The 14,757-nt window shown below is 44.5% G+C and overlaps 1 protein-coding gene across 1 annotated transcript in view; it reads right to left on the bottom strand.

The window, feature by feature from the left end:
- Positions 1 to 8,186: 8,186 nt before the first annotated feature.
- Positions 8,187 to 14,757, bottom strand: part of Pigg (phosphatidylinositol glycan anchor biosynthesis class G (EMM blood group)) — a 33,782-nt gene continuing 27,211 nt past the window's right edge. The window contains exons 12-13 of the mRNA XM_090343936.1: positions 13,326 to 13,489; positions 8,187 to 8,704 (exon numbers count right to left, since the gene is read on the bottom strand). Coding sequence (XP_090200062.1) covers positions 8,464 to 8,704; positions 13,326 to 13,489 — 405 coding nt within the window. The 3' untranslated portion in view covers positions 8,187 to 8,463. The remainder of the gene's footprint in view (positions 8,705 to 13,325; positions 13,490 to 14,757) is intronic.

The raw sequence follows: 14,757 nt of genomic DNA, 5'->3' as shown, positions 1-14,757 counted from the left end.
TCTCTTTAAGTGAAAAGTGAAAGTACTTGACCTCAGAAAAGAAAAAAAATCTAAGATCTACAGTACAAACAAATCTATTCATGAGATTGTCAAGCAGGGAAAAAAAGTTGTGTTACTTTTGTTGTTGTACCTCAAACTGTAAACACTATAGCCACAATGAATAGCAAGTGCTTAATTTACATGCAAATAGCATTAACTTTGTGGGTAGAAGATATACACAAAAACACATTCCAACCTGTGGCCAAGGTATTTTGTACCCATGTAGTCTTCAGCAAGGCATCCCCTGAAAGGAGTAGCATCCTGCCATTCATTTAAAATAAGATGATTACCTTTGGATGTTGTTAACTTTCACTGTTCCTGATTTATAAATTAAATGATCATAGCTATGCATTTATGTGTGAAAACCAGTTACAATCAGAAGGTCTGTATTCTGCAGACAAGGGGGATTGCTGTCCATTTTAGTATATAGGCCCTTGGATGTAGGTGGTTGTAGGATGAGGGCAGTGGTTGAAGGGTCCCTTGGCACCACCCGACAAGGCAAGGGCTTCTGAAGCTCTCAAGTATTTCATGGGCTTGGGGCACATCCATACTGTGAGGCACACACAAGGCACCTACTGTGTGCAAAGTGAGATGTATACAGAACACACAGCATCGGAGATGGACTTCTGCTCCCACTAGTGTAGCAATAGGTTAAGTGCCTCCATGGGAAGCGCTCTTCCCTCCCAGCAGTACGGCTGGTTGGCCCCTGGGACCTCCCTCAGGTGCAGACGGGAAGGAAACTATCCAAGGTGAGTAATAAGAACAGTGCCACAGCTGGCCACGATGTTCATGCAGAGAGATTCACATGTTCTTTAAAGATGAAACGCTTTTCAAAGTGAGAAGCCGTGGCTCACGCCTGCCGTCCTGGCTACTCAGGAGGCTGAGATCTGAGGACCATGGCTCAAAGCCAGCCCAGGCACTAAAGCCCATGAGACTCTTACCTCCAATTAACCACTAGAAAATGAAGTGGTGCTGTGGCTCAAGGGGTAGGGAAAAACCAATTACATTTGGCTTACAGGCAAAATCTTTTAGATACTCAAATTAGTAAATTGTTTTGTAGTCACCCCCACTCCAATGGGCTGTCTGGTGTAGCAGACTTTGGTGGCTCAGGGCAAAGACCCTGGGCGCCCTGCCCCTCCCCCCCCCCCATGGAAAGGACCACACTTCATCCAGCTGCGATGCCTGGCTCCCTTGGCCTTCTTGCCTGTTGTTGGCTGAAGAAACAAACCAAACCTGCTTTTTTTTTTTTCTTCCGCCTTCACTTCCACCCAGCTGCAGGTCATCTTCACTGGACGCTACCCTCCAATGCCCACATCCCCCAGTTCTCTGTGCGGCTGCATTTCCCACACCTGTGGCTCCAAAATGCCCCACGGGGCAGGGGCAACCCTGAAGGGGGGCTGCGGGGGCCTGCCCATGACAGTCCCCCACTGCTTTTTAAAGTGTAACGCAGGTTATTTTTTCCTTATATGCGTGACTTCGCACTCTCCCACACTGAAGCTCTGCTGCCACTGTGCAGCCGCCTACGTGCCTGCAGGATGGTGGCTAGCTCCACTCCAGGCCCCTCCCTTCCCGCCTACCCTTCTGTTCCCCCCCTACCCCCCCACCACACACACACCCCAGGCTTGGCTGAGGACAGAAGGCTCTGCAGCCGTCTGGGCTCAAGGGACTGTGCCTTTTGGTGCTTGTCACCTGATGAAGAAGACTCTGCAGGAGCGCTGTGGGGACCAGAAGAGAACTGGCAGCACACACTTGCAGATTTGTGGGCACTGCATCAGTTCATCAAAGCAAAAGGGTCTGAGTGTTGGGCCTTTATTCTAAAAGCATCGATCCTACAGGTGAGAAGATAACAACCTCTCAACATGAGGAGACCTATGACGTTTTCTGTGCTCAGGGCAGGGCTGCCTGAGCCCTTAGGAGGCCAACTTGGAGAATCAGTGATCTGGGACAAGACAGGATGCAGGTCTGTTCTGAAGTGGCACATGTGGGAATTTTATAGTCCATGGGTAGGCGGGCAGTGCAATAGCCTTGATCACCTTCCAGACTGACATCCTGCTGTCTGCTCACAATCCACTCAGAGTGCCTTAAAGCCCCAAATACCACATCTTTCTCCTTCAGGAGAATGGCTCCATTCATTGTCCATTTGGCCCAGAATCTTGTCCTAAAAGCCCTGTACACACCTGCCACCAAACTCTTCTAGTCAGCACTCTGCTAACGGATCCCATTCAGTTGTCACCAGCAGCTGTCATCAAGATAAAGCGCGGCTTGCCAGATGCCTGGCATATCCATCGGTATCTGACAATCTACAGCCACCTCCCCCCAATTCAAGCCTGTGTGCCACTCTTTAGGAGAACTGCAGGGTAAAGAGATTTCACAGCCTTTGTTTCAAACTGCTCTGGGAATGTAGTTATATTTTACGTGCAGAGCATGCTTCAATGTGGACTAGCATATTTAAAACTCTTCCAGGTCTGGGTGGCCAGTCAACCTGGAACAACCTCTTCTTAATGCTTCTTGTACTTTGAATTTGGACAGATAGGGAGCACAATATAAGCACTGTCATTACAACATCAAAATTTTAAAAAATTAAATTTAAATTTCATCTCCAAAGTTGGCTCAGATTTTTATTTAATTAATTAATTATTTATTATTTTTTTTTGCCAGTCCTGGGCCTTGAGCTCAGGGCCTGAGCACTGTCCTTGGGCTTTCTCAAGGCTAGCACTCTACCACTTGAGCCATAGCACCATTTCAGGCTTTTTCTATGTATGTGGTGCCTAGGAATCCAACCCAGGTCTTTGTGCATGCTAGACAGGCACTCTACCACTAGGCCATGCTCCCAGCCCTCATATATTTTTTCTGTTTTTGAGGTTGGTCATGGGGCTTGAACTTTGGATCTGGGCACTGACCCTGAACTCCTTTAGCTCAAGGCTATCACCCTACCTCTTGCCCTGGGCATTGTCCCTGAGCTCTTCAGCTCAAGGCTATCACCCCACTCCTAGAGCCACAGTGCCACTTCTGGGTTTCTGGTGGTTAATTGGAGATAAGTGTCTCAGGGACTTTCGTGCCCTGGCTGCCTTTGAACCATGGTCCTCAGATCTCCCTCCTGAGTAGCTAAGATTATAGATGTGAACCACCGTGCCCGGCTTCAGATTTCTTATTTCTAAACTTACAGAATGAGGTCTCCCTCATACTTTCCACTGGCTCTGCAGGTCACCACTTACCTGAAGTTAGTGGTGGGTGATCCTCCAGGCAGTTTTGGGCTGTGTACAACTTGGAATGTCCGTATACAATATATTGTATGCATCTGTGTGTTTAAAAACTACATAAATGAATTAATATTGTATTTCATTTCAAACATTTTGTTTTTGAGATTCACTCAAGTGATTCTGGTATTTTGCTCCATTGTATAAACAACAGTTCCCTTATTATTCCCCTGTTCGGTGCTTAGAGTTCCTTTTTCACTATTATAATCTGTGTTGCAATGAAAATCCTTTTACTTGCTGCTCTGTTTCTGATATAGATTGACTGTGGTAATCCATTGTCCTTGGAAGAGATTGATGCTGGGTTTTTTTTTTTTTGTCAGTCCTGGGACTTGAACTCTGGGCCTGGGCTCTGTCCTTGAGTTTTCACAAGGCTAGTGCTTTACCACTTGAGCCACGGCATTACTTCCAGCTTTTTCTGTGTATGTGTACCAAGGAATCAAACCCAGAGCATCATGAATGCTAGGCAAGCATTCTGCCACTAGGTCACACTCCCAGCCCCTTAATACTGGTTTTGAAGAAATAGTTCCCAGGAGAATGGGTTGTCATAAAAGATCAAAACTAGCTCCTCCCTGATACTTGGCCACTTGTCTACTGTTTGATCACTTTTCTATGTAATCTAACTAATCTCATCTGCTGTGAGGCACTCACAAGAATTGAGTAGAAACTGACATTGTGCCCTTGAACCTCCATAACTGTGCACTAAGTACTAAGTCTCAGGCATTTATAGCAGCAGAAAATAGACAATACACCAAATAGTCATTACCTGGTCATCAGAAACACAAGTAAAACAGTCTGGACTTGAGATCAGCATTGGAAGTGGGATAGTCTTATGGGGATGAGCCATCAGCCTGTGGACCTTTCTGCAAATAGACAGTATTAGAAGTGAATTAAATGAGAGGATATTCTGCAGGTAGCCAGTGCGTAGAAGTGCTTGCTCACTTGCTTAGTGTGTTGGTATAATCCTGCACACATCTTTGCAGAAGCTTTGCATGTTGTGGGAGCATAGGAAAAACTGAATTTGTTTTTCCTCTTTGTTGTGGAGCCCTGACTAATATGTTGTCCGCAGCCAGTACTAATCTCAAAGCCAGTCAGATAAAGACATCAAAAGGAAGATAATCTATACAACGTGGCTTTATGACCATAGATGCATTTTTTATGGTGACAGATTTTACTAACATTATTATTATAGAGTTGCACAATTCCATGTCAAGTTATGAAAAACTTATCAGAATACTGGCTACTACTGAAGAAACACATTAATTCACAAACTATTTGTTCTAAAGAAATGACAATTGATGAATTGCTTGAAAAGGAATTCAAAATAATGATCTTAAAGTAACTAAGTGAGATATAAGAAAACATAGTAGACAATGTCTATGATTTGGATGTGGTTTAAGTGCCCCTCAATGGCTCCTGTGCTAAGTCCTTAGTATAATGTTCAGGTGGTGGAACTGTGAATGCGGGATAATTAGGTCACTGGGAGCTCCTTTCTCACTTGAGTTTTGCCAGTCCTGGGCCTTGAGCTCAGGGCCTGAGCACTGTCTTTGGAAGAAAGTAATGGTAGTCTTGCAGATGAGTGAATTCTGTCAAGCATGAGTTATTAAAAACCACATGTATGGGCCAGAAGTGTAGCCTAGAGTGCTCACCTAGCATGCACGAAGCTCTGGGTTCCATTCCTTGGTACCACATACACAGAAAAAGGTCGAAGTGGTGCTGTGGCTCAAGTGGCAGAGCGTTAGCCTTGAGCAAAAAGTGCCCAAGGACAGTGCCCAGGCCCTGAGTTCAAGCTACAGGACTGGAAAAACAAAACAAGACAAACAGAGCAAACAGCATAGTTGACCCCTTTCTACCTCAGCATGGGATGTTCCCTGTTATACATGCTGTCATCATGACATCATGACTATTATTGGACCTCTGAAACTATGAGCTAATTAATCTTTATCTGTATAAAATGTCTCATATACATACATATACATATATATAAATATATTAAATACACACACACACATATATATATGACATATATGTATATATGAACAGCAACAGAAAATACTAAACAGCTATCTTGTTCACAATGCAAGTCTTCTGGGACCCTGTCCCAGGAAAAGGGCATGTGTTTTGTCTCTACCAGCTACTTCAGGTTTGTTGTGCACATGAAGCTTCTACCAGCAAGGTACATTTGGCAGCACAGGGTCTCACTGATTATATTATTTTGGTGGTTGCATTGAAGTGGTAGATTGTTTTTCTCACCTACATTTCTACAATTGCTAGGGAAGTGCCTTTACTGTTTATTTGGTCTTTTGCATTCTTTAGCTCATTTTCAAAATAATTGCTTGTCTTTTTTACTTTCTGCTTGATATTTAGGGGTTTGTTATTCATGCTCTAAATACTACTTATGTTCATCTACCTTTGCTTTCTTTTCTCTTTCTCCCTTTTGCTTTCCCTTCCTCCCTTCCTCCCTTTCTTTTTCTCTCCCTCCCTGATCTCTTCCCTCCTTCCCCTTCCTTTTCTTTTCTTTCCCTTGGCTTGAACTCAGAGCCTGGGTGCTGTCCCTTAGCTTTTTCACTCAAAGCTGGATGCTCTACCACTTGAGCCACAGCTCCATTTCTAGTTTTCAGGTGGTTAATTGCAGAGAAAAGTTTTATGGACTTTCCTGCACACTCTGATATTGAACTGCATATTGAACTCATATTTCAGCATGGCCTGAGTAACTAGGATTACAAATGTGGCTAAATGGGCCATTTCTTAGGAGATCAAAACTGACTAGTTGTGTAAACTGCGTATGTGTCACAAATGATAATTCCACAAAAACCTGGTTAATGGGGACAAAAGGAGAGTGTGTGAAAACTCAGCCACCTTTTACAACTGGGCATCAGGTGACAGGGGCTGAAACAGGGAAGCAGCTAAATTTCAGAGAACAGCATTATTTTAGGCTAGACATTCTTGTCTTCTAATAACCAAGAAATACTTATGAAGTGTGGAATTTTGTTAGCCTTCACTTTAATTTTCATCTGTTAATCTCAGGAAAGCACTGACACTTTGGACCCTGAGCAGCAGCTTTCTAGCATGATGCTCAGGTACTTGTCCTTCCCCAGATATCCTCCTCTCTAGAGAGGTCCTCATTTGTATACACTAAATACTGGTTGCTGTTTCTGTATGCTGACACTTTGAAAATGTTTTGCGTTTTGGGCTGGGAATTTGGCACAGTGGTAGAGTGCTTGCCTAGCATGTACAAAGACCAGGATTTGAATCCTTGGTACCACATACATAGGAAAATGTTTTGAGTCCCATTTCCCAACTCCTTCAGATTATTTTCCTGAATCATGAGAGTTGCAAAGGCAACAGTGGACTAAGTGCTGGCCAAAGCCTGGCCTTGTCTGCCCAGGGTGTGTGGCCAGTCACTGCCATACATAGCAGCAACGTCTTGCAAGATTCCCCCAGGGACATTCTTATAGAAATGGTGACAGTGATTTATTTTTACTAAGTTTCCACTTGCCAGCAGGTCGGTTCCCCGGGCTGTCTTTAAACCATGATCTCAGATCTCAGCAGCCTCCTAAGTAGCTAGAATTATAGACATGAGCCATTGGTGCCCTGTTCCAGATCACTTTTTTTGTTTTTTTTTTTTTGCCAGTTTTGGGGCAAAAACTCAGGGCCTAAACACTGTCCTTTGGCATTTTCAAGGTTAGAGCCCTGCCCCACAACACTACTTCTTGCTTTTACTATGTATGTAGTACCGAGGAACTGAACTCTAGTCTTGAACCCTGCATGCTAGGTAAGTACACTACCACTAGGCCAAACTCCAGGCCCTCCAGTTTGCTTTTATTTTTTATTTTTTGCCAGTCCTGGGCTTTGAGCTCACGGTCTGAGCACTGTCCTTGGTCTCAAGGCTGGAGCTCTACCACTTGAGCCACAGCACCATTTCTGGATTTTTTTCTATGTAAGTGGTACTGAGGAATCAAACACAGGTCTTCGTGCATGCCAGGCAAGCACTCCACCACTAGGCCAAACTCCCAGGCCCCAGACTGCTTTTAAATGAATACTTCATTTGTTTGTTTGTTTATGCTGGTCCTGGAGCTTGAATTCTGGGCCTGGGTGCTCCAGTTAAGGCTTTTTTGGTGATTCCCTGTTGATTAGATACTCATAGACTATCCTTATTGGTCTGGCTTCAAACTACAACCCTAGAATCTTAGCCTCCTGAGTTGCTAGGATTACAGGCTGGAGCCACTGGGGCCTGGCCGCCTCTAGCTTTTTGCTGGTTAACAGGAGGTAAGAATTTTAAGGAATTTTCTGCCTGGGTTGGATCTGAATCATGATCCTCAGGTCTCAGCCTCCTGAGTAGTTAGGATTACAGGTGAGAGCTATCAGTGCCTGCCTGGATAAATGAATGATCTTTTGAAAACTGATTTTTAATTTTCATTTCAAATGCCATCTGTATTTATAGACACAATCCATATTAAACTGAAGTGCACTTTGGCTCAGTGGTATTTAGGGGCTGAGCTGTATAAGGAAGATCCTGGCAGTAGATGTGCTTCCTCCACAGACTCCTGGGTATTGTGAGGTTCACAAAGTACAAAGACCAGAGTCTTTTTTTTTTTTTTTTTGCCAGTCCTGGGCTTGAGCTCAGGGCCTGAGCACTGTCCTTGGACTTTCTCAAGGCTAGAGCTCTACCACTTGAGCCTCAGCACCACTTCCGGCTTTTTTTGTATGTATGTGGTACCGAGGAATCGAACCCGGGTCTTCATGCATGCTAGGCAAGCACTTTAACCACTAGGCCAAACTCCAGGCCCAAAGACCAGAGTCTTAAACACACACATTAATAACTTATCCAGAGGAAATTAAAAGTTCAGAAGTTTCTGGAATGATTATTAACACAGAAAATATGATACATAATATTTTAAAGCAATCTTTTATTAAATCACTTACATTTAATTGAAATTTCAGCACAATGAATCTCTTTATCAGCTTCATAGGCGTCACTTTTTTTTTCTTGCAAACTTGACATGGCAGACTTTTCTTTGCTTTACAGGTCCGAGACTGGGACTTGAACTCCCTACCAGATACTTTTGTTCATTGTCTAGTGCTTTACCAACTGAGACATGACACCAACCAGGGAGTAGACTTTTCTATTTTCAAATCCATAACTCAAAACAGGAACTGTGAAAACACATTAGCTATGGGTATCTGTCTTCATGCAAATCCTTGTATGGCTGGTCTGGTCCATGGTAGTGAATAGAACACAGAGGGCAGCTGTAATGAGCAAATGCATCCCCTCATAGAGGAGCTTTGGAGAAAATACACTCCATATGAATAAGTGATAGCGCAGGGATGTCACCAGAATGATATACGTGGCAACTGGAACAGAACAAATCAGTGCATAGCAGAAGCACGCACAACGTAGTGCTAAGCCACTGTGAATAAAGCAGAAAACATCCATCAGCACACACAAGAACACACATCACCAGTACTTTTACTTTGAAAATGATTATGACACTTATGGCTTCTGGATCACAGAAGAAGTTTGGTGGAGCAGTAGATGCTCATAATCCTGGCTAATTGGGAGGCTAAGGCAGGAAGACAGCAAGTTTGAGATCAGTTTGGAAAACTCAAGTGAGACCTTGCCATAAAATAGTAAAATTTAAATAAAACAAAAATAATACTAATTTTTAAAAAGGGCCCAGGAAAGAAGCTCCACGGCAGAACACCTGCCTAGCATATGTGAGATCCTAAGTTTAATTCCCAGTTCTGCAAATAAATAAAAAAGAAAAAATATTCTAAAATAGAGAAACCCTCTTTAATTAAGAAAACACCACATAATACTGCTACTAATTACAATGTTGTCAATTCACTTAAAAAAATGCTTTCATGGGCCGGGAGTTTGGCCTAGTGGTAGAGTGCTTGCTTAGCATGCACGAAGACCCGGGTTTGATTCTTTGATACCACATACATGGAAAAAAGCCAGAAGTGGTGCTGAGGCTCGAGTGGTAGAGCTCTAGCCTTGAGAAAGTCCAGGGACAGTGCTCAGGCCCTGAGCTCAAGTCCAGGACTGGCAAAAAAAAAAAAAAAAAAAAAAAATGCTTTCACTGGTCTCTTTTCCTCCTCAATACAGAGGTGACTGGCTATCTGATAGGTGAGAATTGTTGGGTATATACCATCAAAGATGTTGTTCTTTCCAGAAGGGCCAACTGAATGGAGGATGTCACCTCCCACCTTGCATACCAAGAACTCACAAATACAGATTTTCAGGAACAAGCTAGTTCTCTGAGGTAGAAGTGGCTATGCCTTCCCATTTTTGGCTCCCTCAACTCTGGATATTTTACTTTCTTTTGTGGGGTTATAGGGCTTGATCTCGGCCTGGGTGCTGTCCCTGAGCTCTTTAGCTCAAGGCTACGGCCCTACCCCTGGCTTGGGTGTTATCCCTGAGCTGTTCAGCTCAAGGCTACTGCCTTACCCTTGAGCTAAGCCCTACTTCCTGTTTTCTAGAAGTTAATTGGAGATAGGAGTCCCAGGTCCTTTTGTGGGCTGGCTGTGAACCTTGATCCTTAGATTTCAGCCTCCTAAGTAGCTAGGATTTCAGGTGTGAGCCACCTTGCAAGGCTAACCCTGGACATTTGATTCCACAGATATGTCTATAGCTCACCAAAGACAGTCAAGGATGAGGCCTCATAACAATTCACAGACATGCTAGGCAGCGAAAGCTGGAAGATTCTGCCCTACTCCACAGAGTAACTTTACAGTTTACTTTCACATGGCTCCTGCCTGCCAGAGTCTGCATAACTTAAGATAGTCAGACTATCTCAAAGTACAGATGTTGACCATGTACAGGTGAATTCCAGCCATTTCTTGCAAATAGGAAGCTTATGGTTCAGCTAGGAAAATAAAGTTATCATCCTTAAAAAGCTAAGTGTCAGCTGGTGGGAAAAGACTTATCTCTAACTCTCTGGCCCTCATGTGAGCATATAGAGCAGGTGTTTTCTTAGTCTACCTTGACATCCTTCTATAGCTAATACCATTTTCACTCTTAACAAATGTAGAAACAGAGGAAATGCATGTCTAGTCCAGGGTTTGCTGGATTCAATGCTATCTGGATATGTTCATGGAGATGTTGACATGGGGATAGGTATCTGTGTCTGGAACTTAGAGAAGAATGGATCAAATATGAACTTAGGGACCTCAGTTAGTCTGGAGATGGGACTGAGAAATAAAACTTTCCATGAAGGAGGTAATGGGATAATGCCAGAAGAGTAGAGACACAGATAACCTATAGCAGAGGTGATACGGATTCCAGAGATTACTGAGGTCAGTAGAAGCCTGTAGTTGTCTCAAGAAAGTCAGACTTGGGCCAGCAGTCACATAGCTAGTCTTTTTTTTTTGGCCAGTCCTGGGGCTTGAACTCATGGCCTGAGTACTGTCCTTGGGTTAGAACTCTACCACTTGAGCCAGGGCACTACTTTTGGCTTTTTCTGTGTATGTGGTACTGAGGTATTGAACCCGGTTCTTCGAGCATGCTAGCAAGCACTCTACCACTACAGCCCCAGAGTTATTCTTGTAATCACAGGCAAGGAGCATGAAGACTCAATTATAGGCCCTGGGAAGGGTACATGGGGTATCTGGTGCTTCTGGCTGGCACACATGGAGCTTTAGTTGACTTGGCTGTGCCTACCTACAGTGTATGGGAGGTGGGGACAGTGTTGCTGAGGGACACTGGCTTTCTGTGATTTTGAGATGGTAGGGACCACCCCTTCCTGGGGCACTAGGAAAGGAGGTTAGACAGTGTTAGAGCACTGTTACTAGTAAGCCTTCATTGTAAGTACATCTATGTCGTTTATTTTCTATTTAGGACTATAAGCCAAGTATCCAACTAGACTGCTCTCATGCCAGCAGCAGCTGCTTTGCACACTCTAGACATGTTGATGAAATTACATGACAACTGCAGCTTGCCACTGAAGTACACAAATTCTGAAGGCATGGTTTTGGCAAATAGCCTGCAGTAGACTTTTTTTCATTACATGTCTTGGGAAACTCTTAAGATGATCTTGCAGCAACATCTCCACCCAGGCTAGTGGGGAAACATTTGCTGGTAGACCAGCATAAGAGATGCCATGACTAGTAACAGAGACTGGTATAAACACAAGCCTTCCTTTCCTTAAGAGGATTGCTATGATTGCTGTAGAAGCCTTGGCCATATCCCCTTTTTGGCTGTATAATCAAGCTATTTGGCTTACTTTTGTGAGTAGCTGGAAGACACTTCCTGAGCTGTTCGTTGGTGGTGTAAAAGCAGGTCTAAAAGGAGTTTTCTTGAGTAGCTTTCCTCACCTACTTTGCTTATTATCATTAGCAGAAAAAGTGTACTGGAAACACGAACAGAAGAATCAATGGTAGAACCAAAAGCACCGGTGGGGCAGCTGTCTAGCAAAAGCAGCAATAGAAATGAAAGAATCAGGGACTTTCAGTAAGATAAAGATTGGGGCTGACTGTGATTGTCAGGTCTGCCTATGGCTACAGAAACATCTGTAGAAAACCAGGTCCTCCAGCAGTACACACGAAAGCCTACAGCAGAGGTGATGGGAGTGATTGGAGAGCAAGTGACTGGATAGGATTTGTCACCAGAACTGTCACTGGGACCTGGAGCACAAGAGCTGAGATACTTGCTCCTATCATAAGCTGTCAGATGCTCTAGGACCCAACCCCAGACTGCAAGAACTGTAGTTCTGTATTTATTTCCAGTAACTGCATGAGGTTTGGGACAATTTGGGTATGGCATCAATGGATCCAGGAGCGGCTGGCATCAGTGGCTCTGTACCTCCAGACAACAGGAAGCTTCTCTATGTGATACCTTACTTCCTCCAGCCATCAATATTTTACAGATGGAGAAACCAGGTACAGATGACGCTATACCTTACCAGGCCACACTGGGAAGTACAGATCTTGGTGGCCAATGTACCACTCATTCGATGTCTAATGAGTACGCCAGGCCAGTGGGTAACAGGGCTGCCTGGAGAACAGAGTTGGTAAAGTCCTTGCTTAATCAATGAGTAAAGAGGCAATGAATAGACAGTGGGATGCTGCAGAAAAACTAGGCAAGAAGCACTGAAGCAAGCTGGGCAGGCCTGGAGGGCTGTTATCTGTTGAGAGGCACATCTGAGGGTCTGTTAAGGGTCCCAAGAGAGGTGAGCTCATGAGCAAACTGGGTCCTGGCAGAGACCTCCAGAGTGCTGGACAACTAAGGTCCAAGACTGACTAGGGCTCAATCGATCCTGAACTTCTGACACTTCATCTCTACACCCAGCTGTCAGCCTACTGTGGATGGATAGCAGACCCCTAGCTGCTCACAATGACTCAGAACCTGCAAGGCTAACAGATCCTTCTAGGGCCTGTCGCGTTACCTCCACTAGGGTTTCTGAAAGTCATATACAAGTACCGTTTATCTTCTTGTACCCAGGGAGGTACAAGGGGGGAGGGGGTACAACTATGCTGACCTCCACTTCTCTGTGATTCTGCCTCTACTTTTCCTAACCCTAATCATAGAAAAACTGCAGCTGGAAGGATAGTACATTTCTTCTTGTGTGGTTTCAACTTGGTCCTGAATCTGGCATACACAGCCCCTCAGACGAGATGTAGGCCTCTGAGCCATAAACTGTGCTTCTTACTTAAGGAAAAGAATAGCAGTGAAACCACTGTCTGACCTTTGGAGTTCAGATACTCTATCAGAGTAAGGTACTCTCCATTTATTTTTTATTTGCATTTATTTGTGTTGGTTGTGGGGCTTGAACTCGCGGTCTGGGTGCTGTCCCTGAGGTCTTTTGCTCGAGACTAGAGGTCTACCACTTTGAGACACAGCTCCATTTCCAGTTTTCTGGTGAGTAACTGGAGGTAAGAGTCTCATAGACTCTTCCTGCCTCATCTGGCTCTGAACTGTGATCCTCAGATTTCTGCTAGGATTATAGGCATGAACCATTAGCACCTGACAAGATATTCTTTAAATCAGTCACCCTACTATCAGATTTGTGGTATAAGACAAAGATGCCTCACCTGCTTGTCTCTGAGCTCAGGAAGTGTGCTAAGTGGCTGGCCCATAGCACAGGCCCCACATACGTCCCAAACACTGTCAGGAATGTTGCTGGAACTTCCATGTAAGTGTCTAAGCCCACGAAGCCTGCCGAGATGTCAATGGTGGCGATGTTGTTAGAATTACCCTGGAATACAGGAAGACAAGCTGACATGTGTTAGTGTAAAGCACTCACAATAGTCAGATGACTATGACATTGTGAACTCATGGTCAGAGTGGGGCACCTGGCTTCTCCTTTATATCACTTGGCTAGCCCTGGATCAATCACCTACCTGACTGCTGTGTCACTCTAGGCAAAGAAGTTATGAGAAGTGCAATGCAGAGAAGCATCCCCTCTGCAGAAACATGTACACGCTAGTCTGATGACTGACTGGGCATCTCATACCTTCAGACCAGAAACTCTTCTCAAGTCAAGTGCAGCCATCTCTCCTTGGGAACCTCTGACTGAGTATGGTTCAGAGGGCTCTGGAAGGCAATCACTATATGGTCTGGACAAGGGAAATGGACAAGGGCTGCCCATATACATAGCAAGTCCTGTGGATGCTGCTGTGAATTACATGGTTGAAGACTGTTAAATTCTCATAGACTGGCAACTCCTCATTGAGGATTGACATTTCTTTTCTTTCTTTTTCTTCTGTTGGTCGTGGGGCTTGAATTCTGCCCCTGAGTTCTTCAGGTCAAGGCTACCACTTGAGCTACAGCACTTTGAGGATTGATTTTTTTCTCCTAATGTTGAGAGACTGACTGGTTACAGCCAAACCCTCCCAGTAAATTTAATGCGGGAAAGAAGGGTTGATGCCACACCATTCACCCTATGCTGTGGGATGGTATTTTGGAATTAAGAAAAGGATCTTTGAAGATCTAGTCTACTGATTCTGGTGTGTTATCTGCATACGCAAACTTTACTCTGACACTTACACATCACTTACACTCCGATACTCTGATGGCATGAGTGTACCCCAGGTTCAGCTAAGGCCTTTCTGGGAACCATTTATATAAGGCTATCCCGGGTGTTTGTTTACCATGAGGCCCAGCTCTGCAAGCTCAGGAGTCAACACTATTCCTTTCTGCCCCTCCCTGTGGCAGATGTGATTCCAGGGGTATGGGTGGGGTCATGCTGACATGACATTTACAATGCCACCTCTATGTTTAGCCCGCCCTCCCCCCCACATCCTTGAATTCATGTTTGCCTCTGCTAGGCTTACTCTAGCATTACCCTGAAATTGCTATGCTCATTATTCTACTTTTCTCACTCAGGACCTTCTGGTGAGATAGCAGAGAGGCCATCAGAGTAAATTAGGAGGCAGGGTACAGCGACAGGGGGCCTGGTGAGGCTGGAAGTAGGTTTGGCTCTTGGAGCTTGATGGCAGCCCACAACTAATGCAGACCAGTGAA

The sequence above is a fragment of the Megascapheus bottae genome, chromosome 13 (assembly GCF_031878675.1).
Source record: "Megascapheus bottae isolate mThoBot1 chromosome 13, mThoBot2.hap1, whole genome shotgun sequence".
NCBI classification, from domain to species: domain Eukaryota; kingdom Metazoa; phylum Chordata; class Mammalia; order Rodentia; family Geomyidae; genus Megascapheus; species Megascapheus bottae.
Note: the sequence above shows the minus strand (reverse complement) of the source record. Positions and strands in the feature narration are given on the sequence as shown.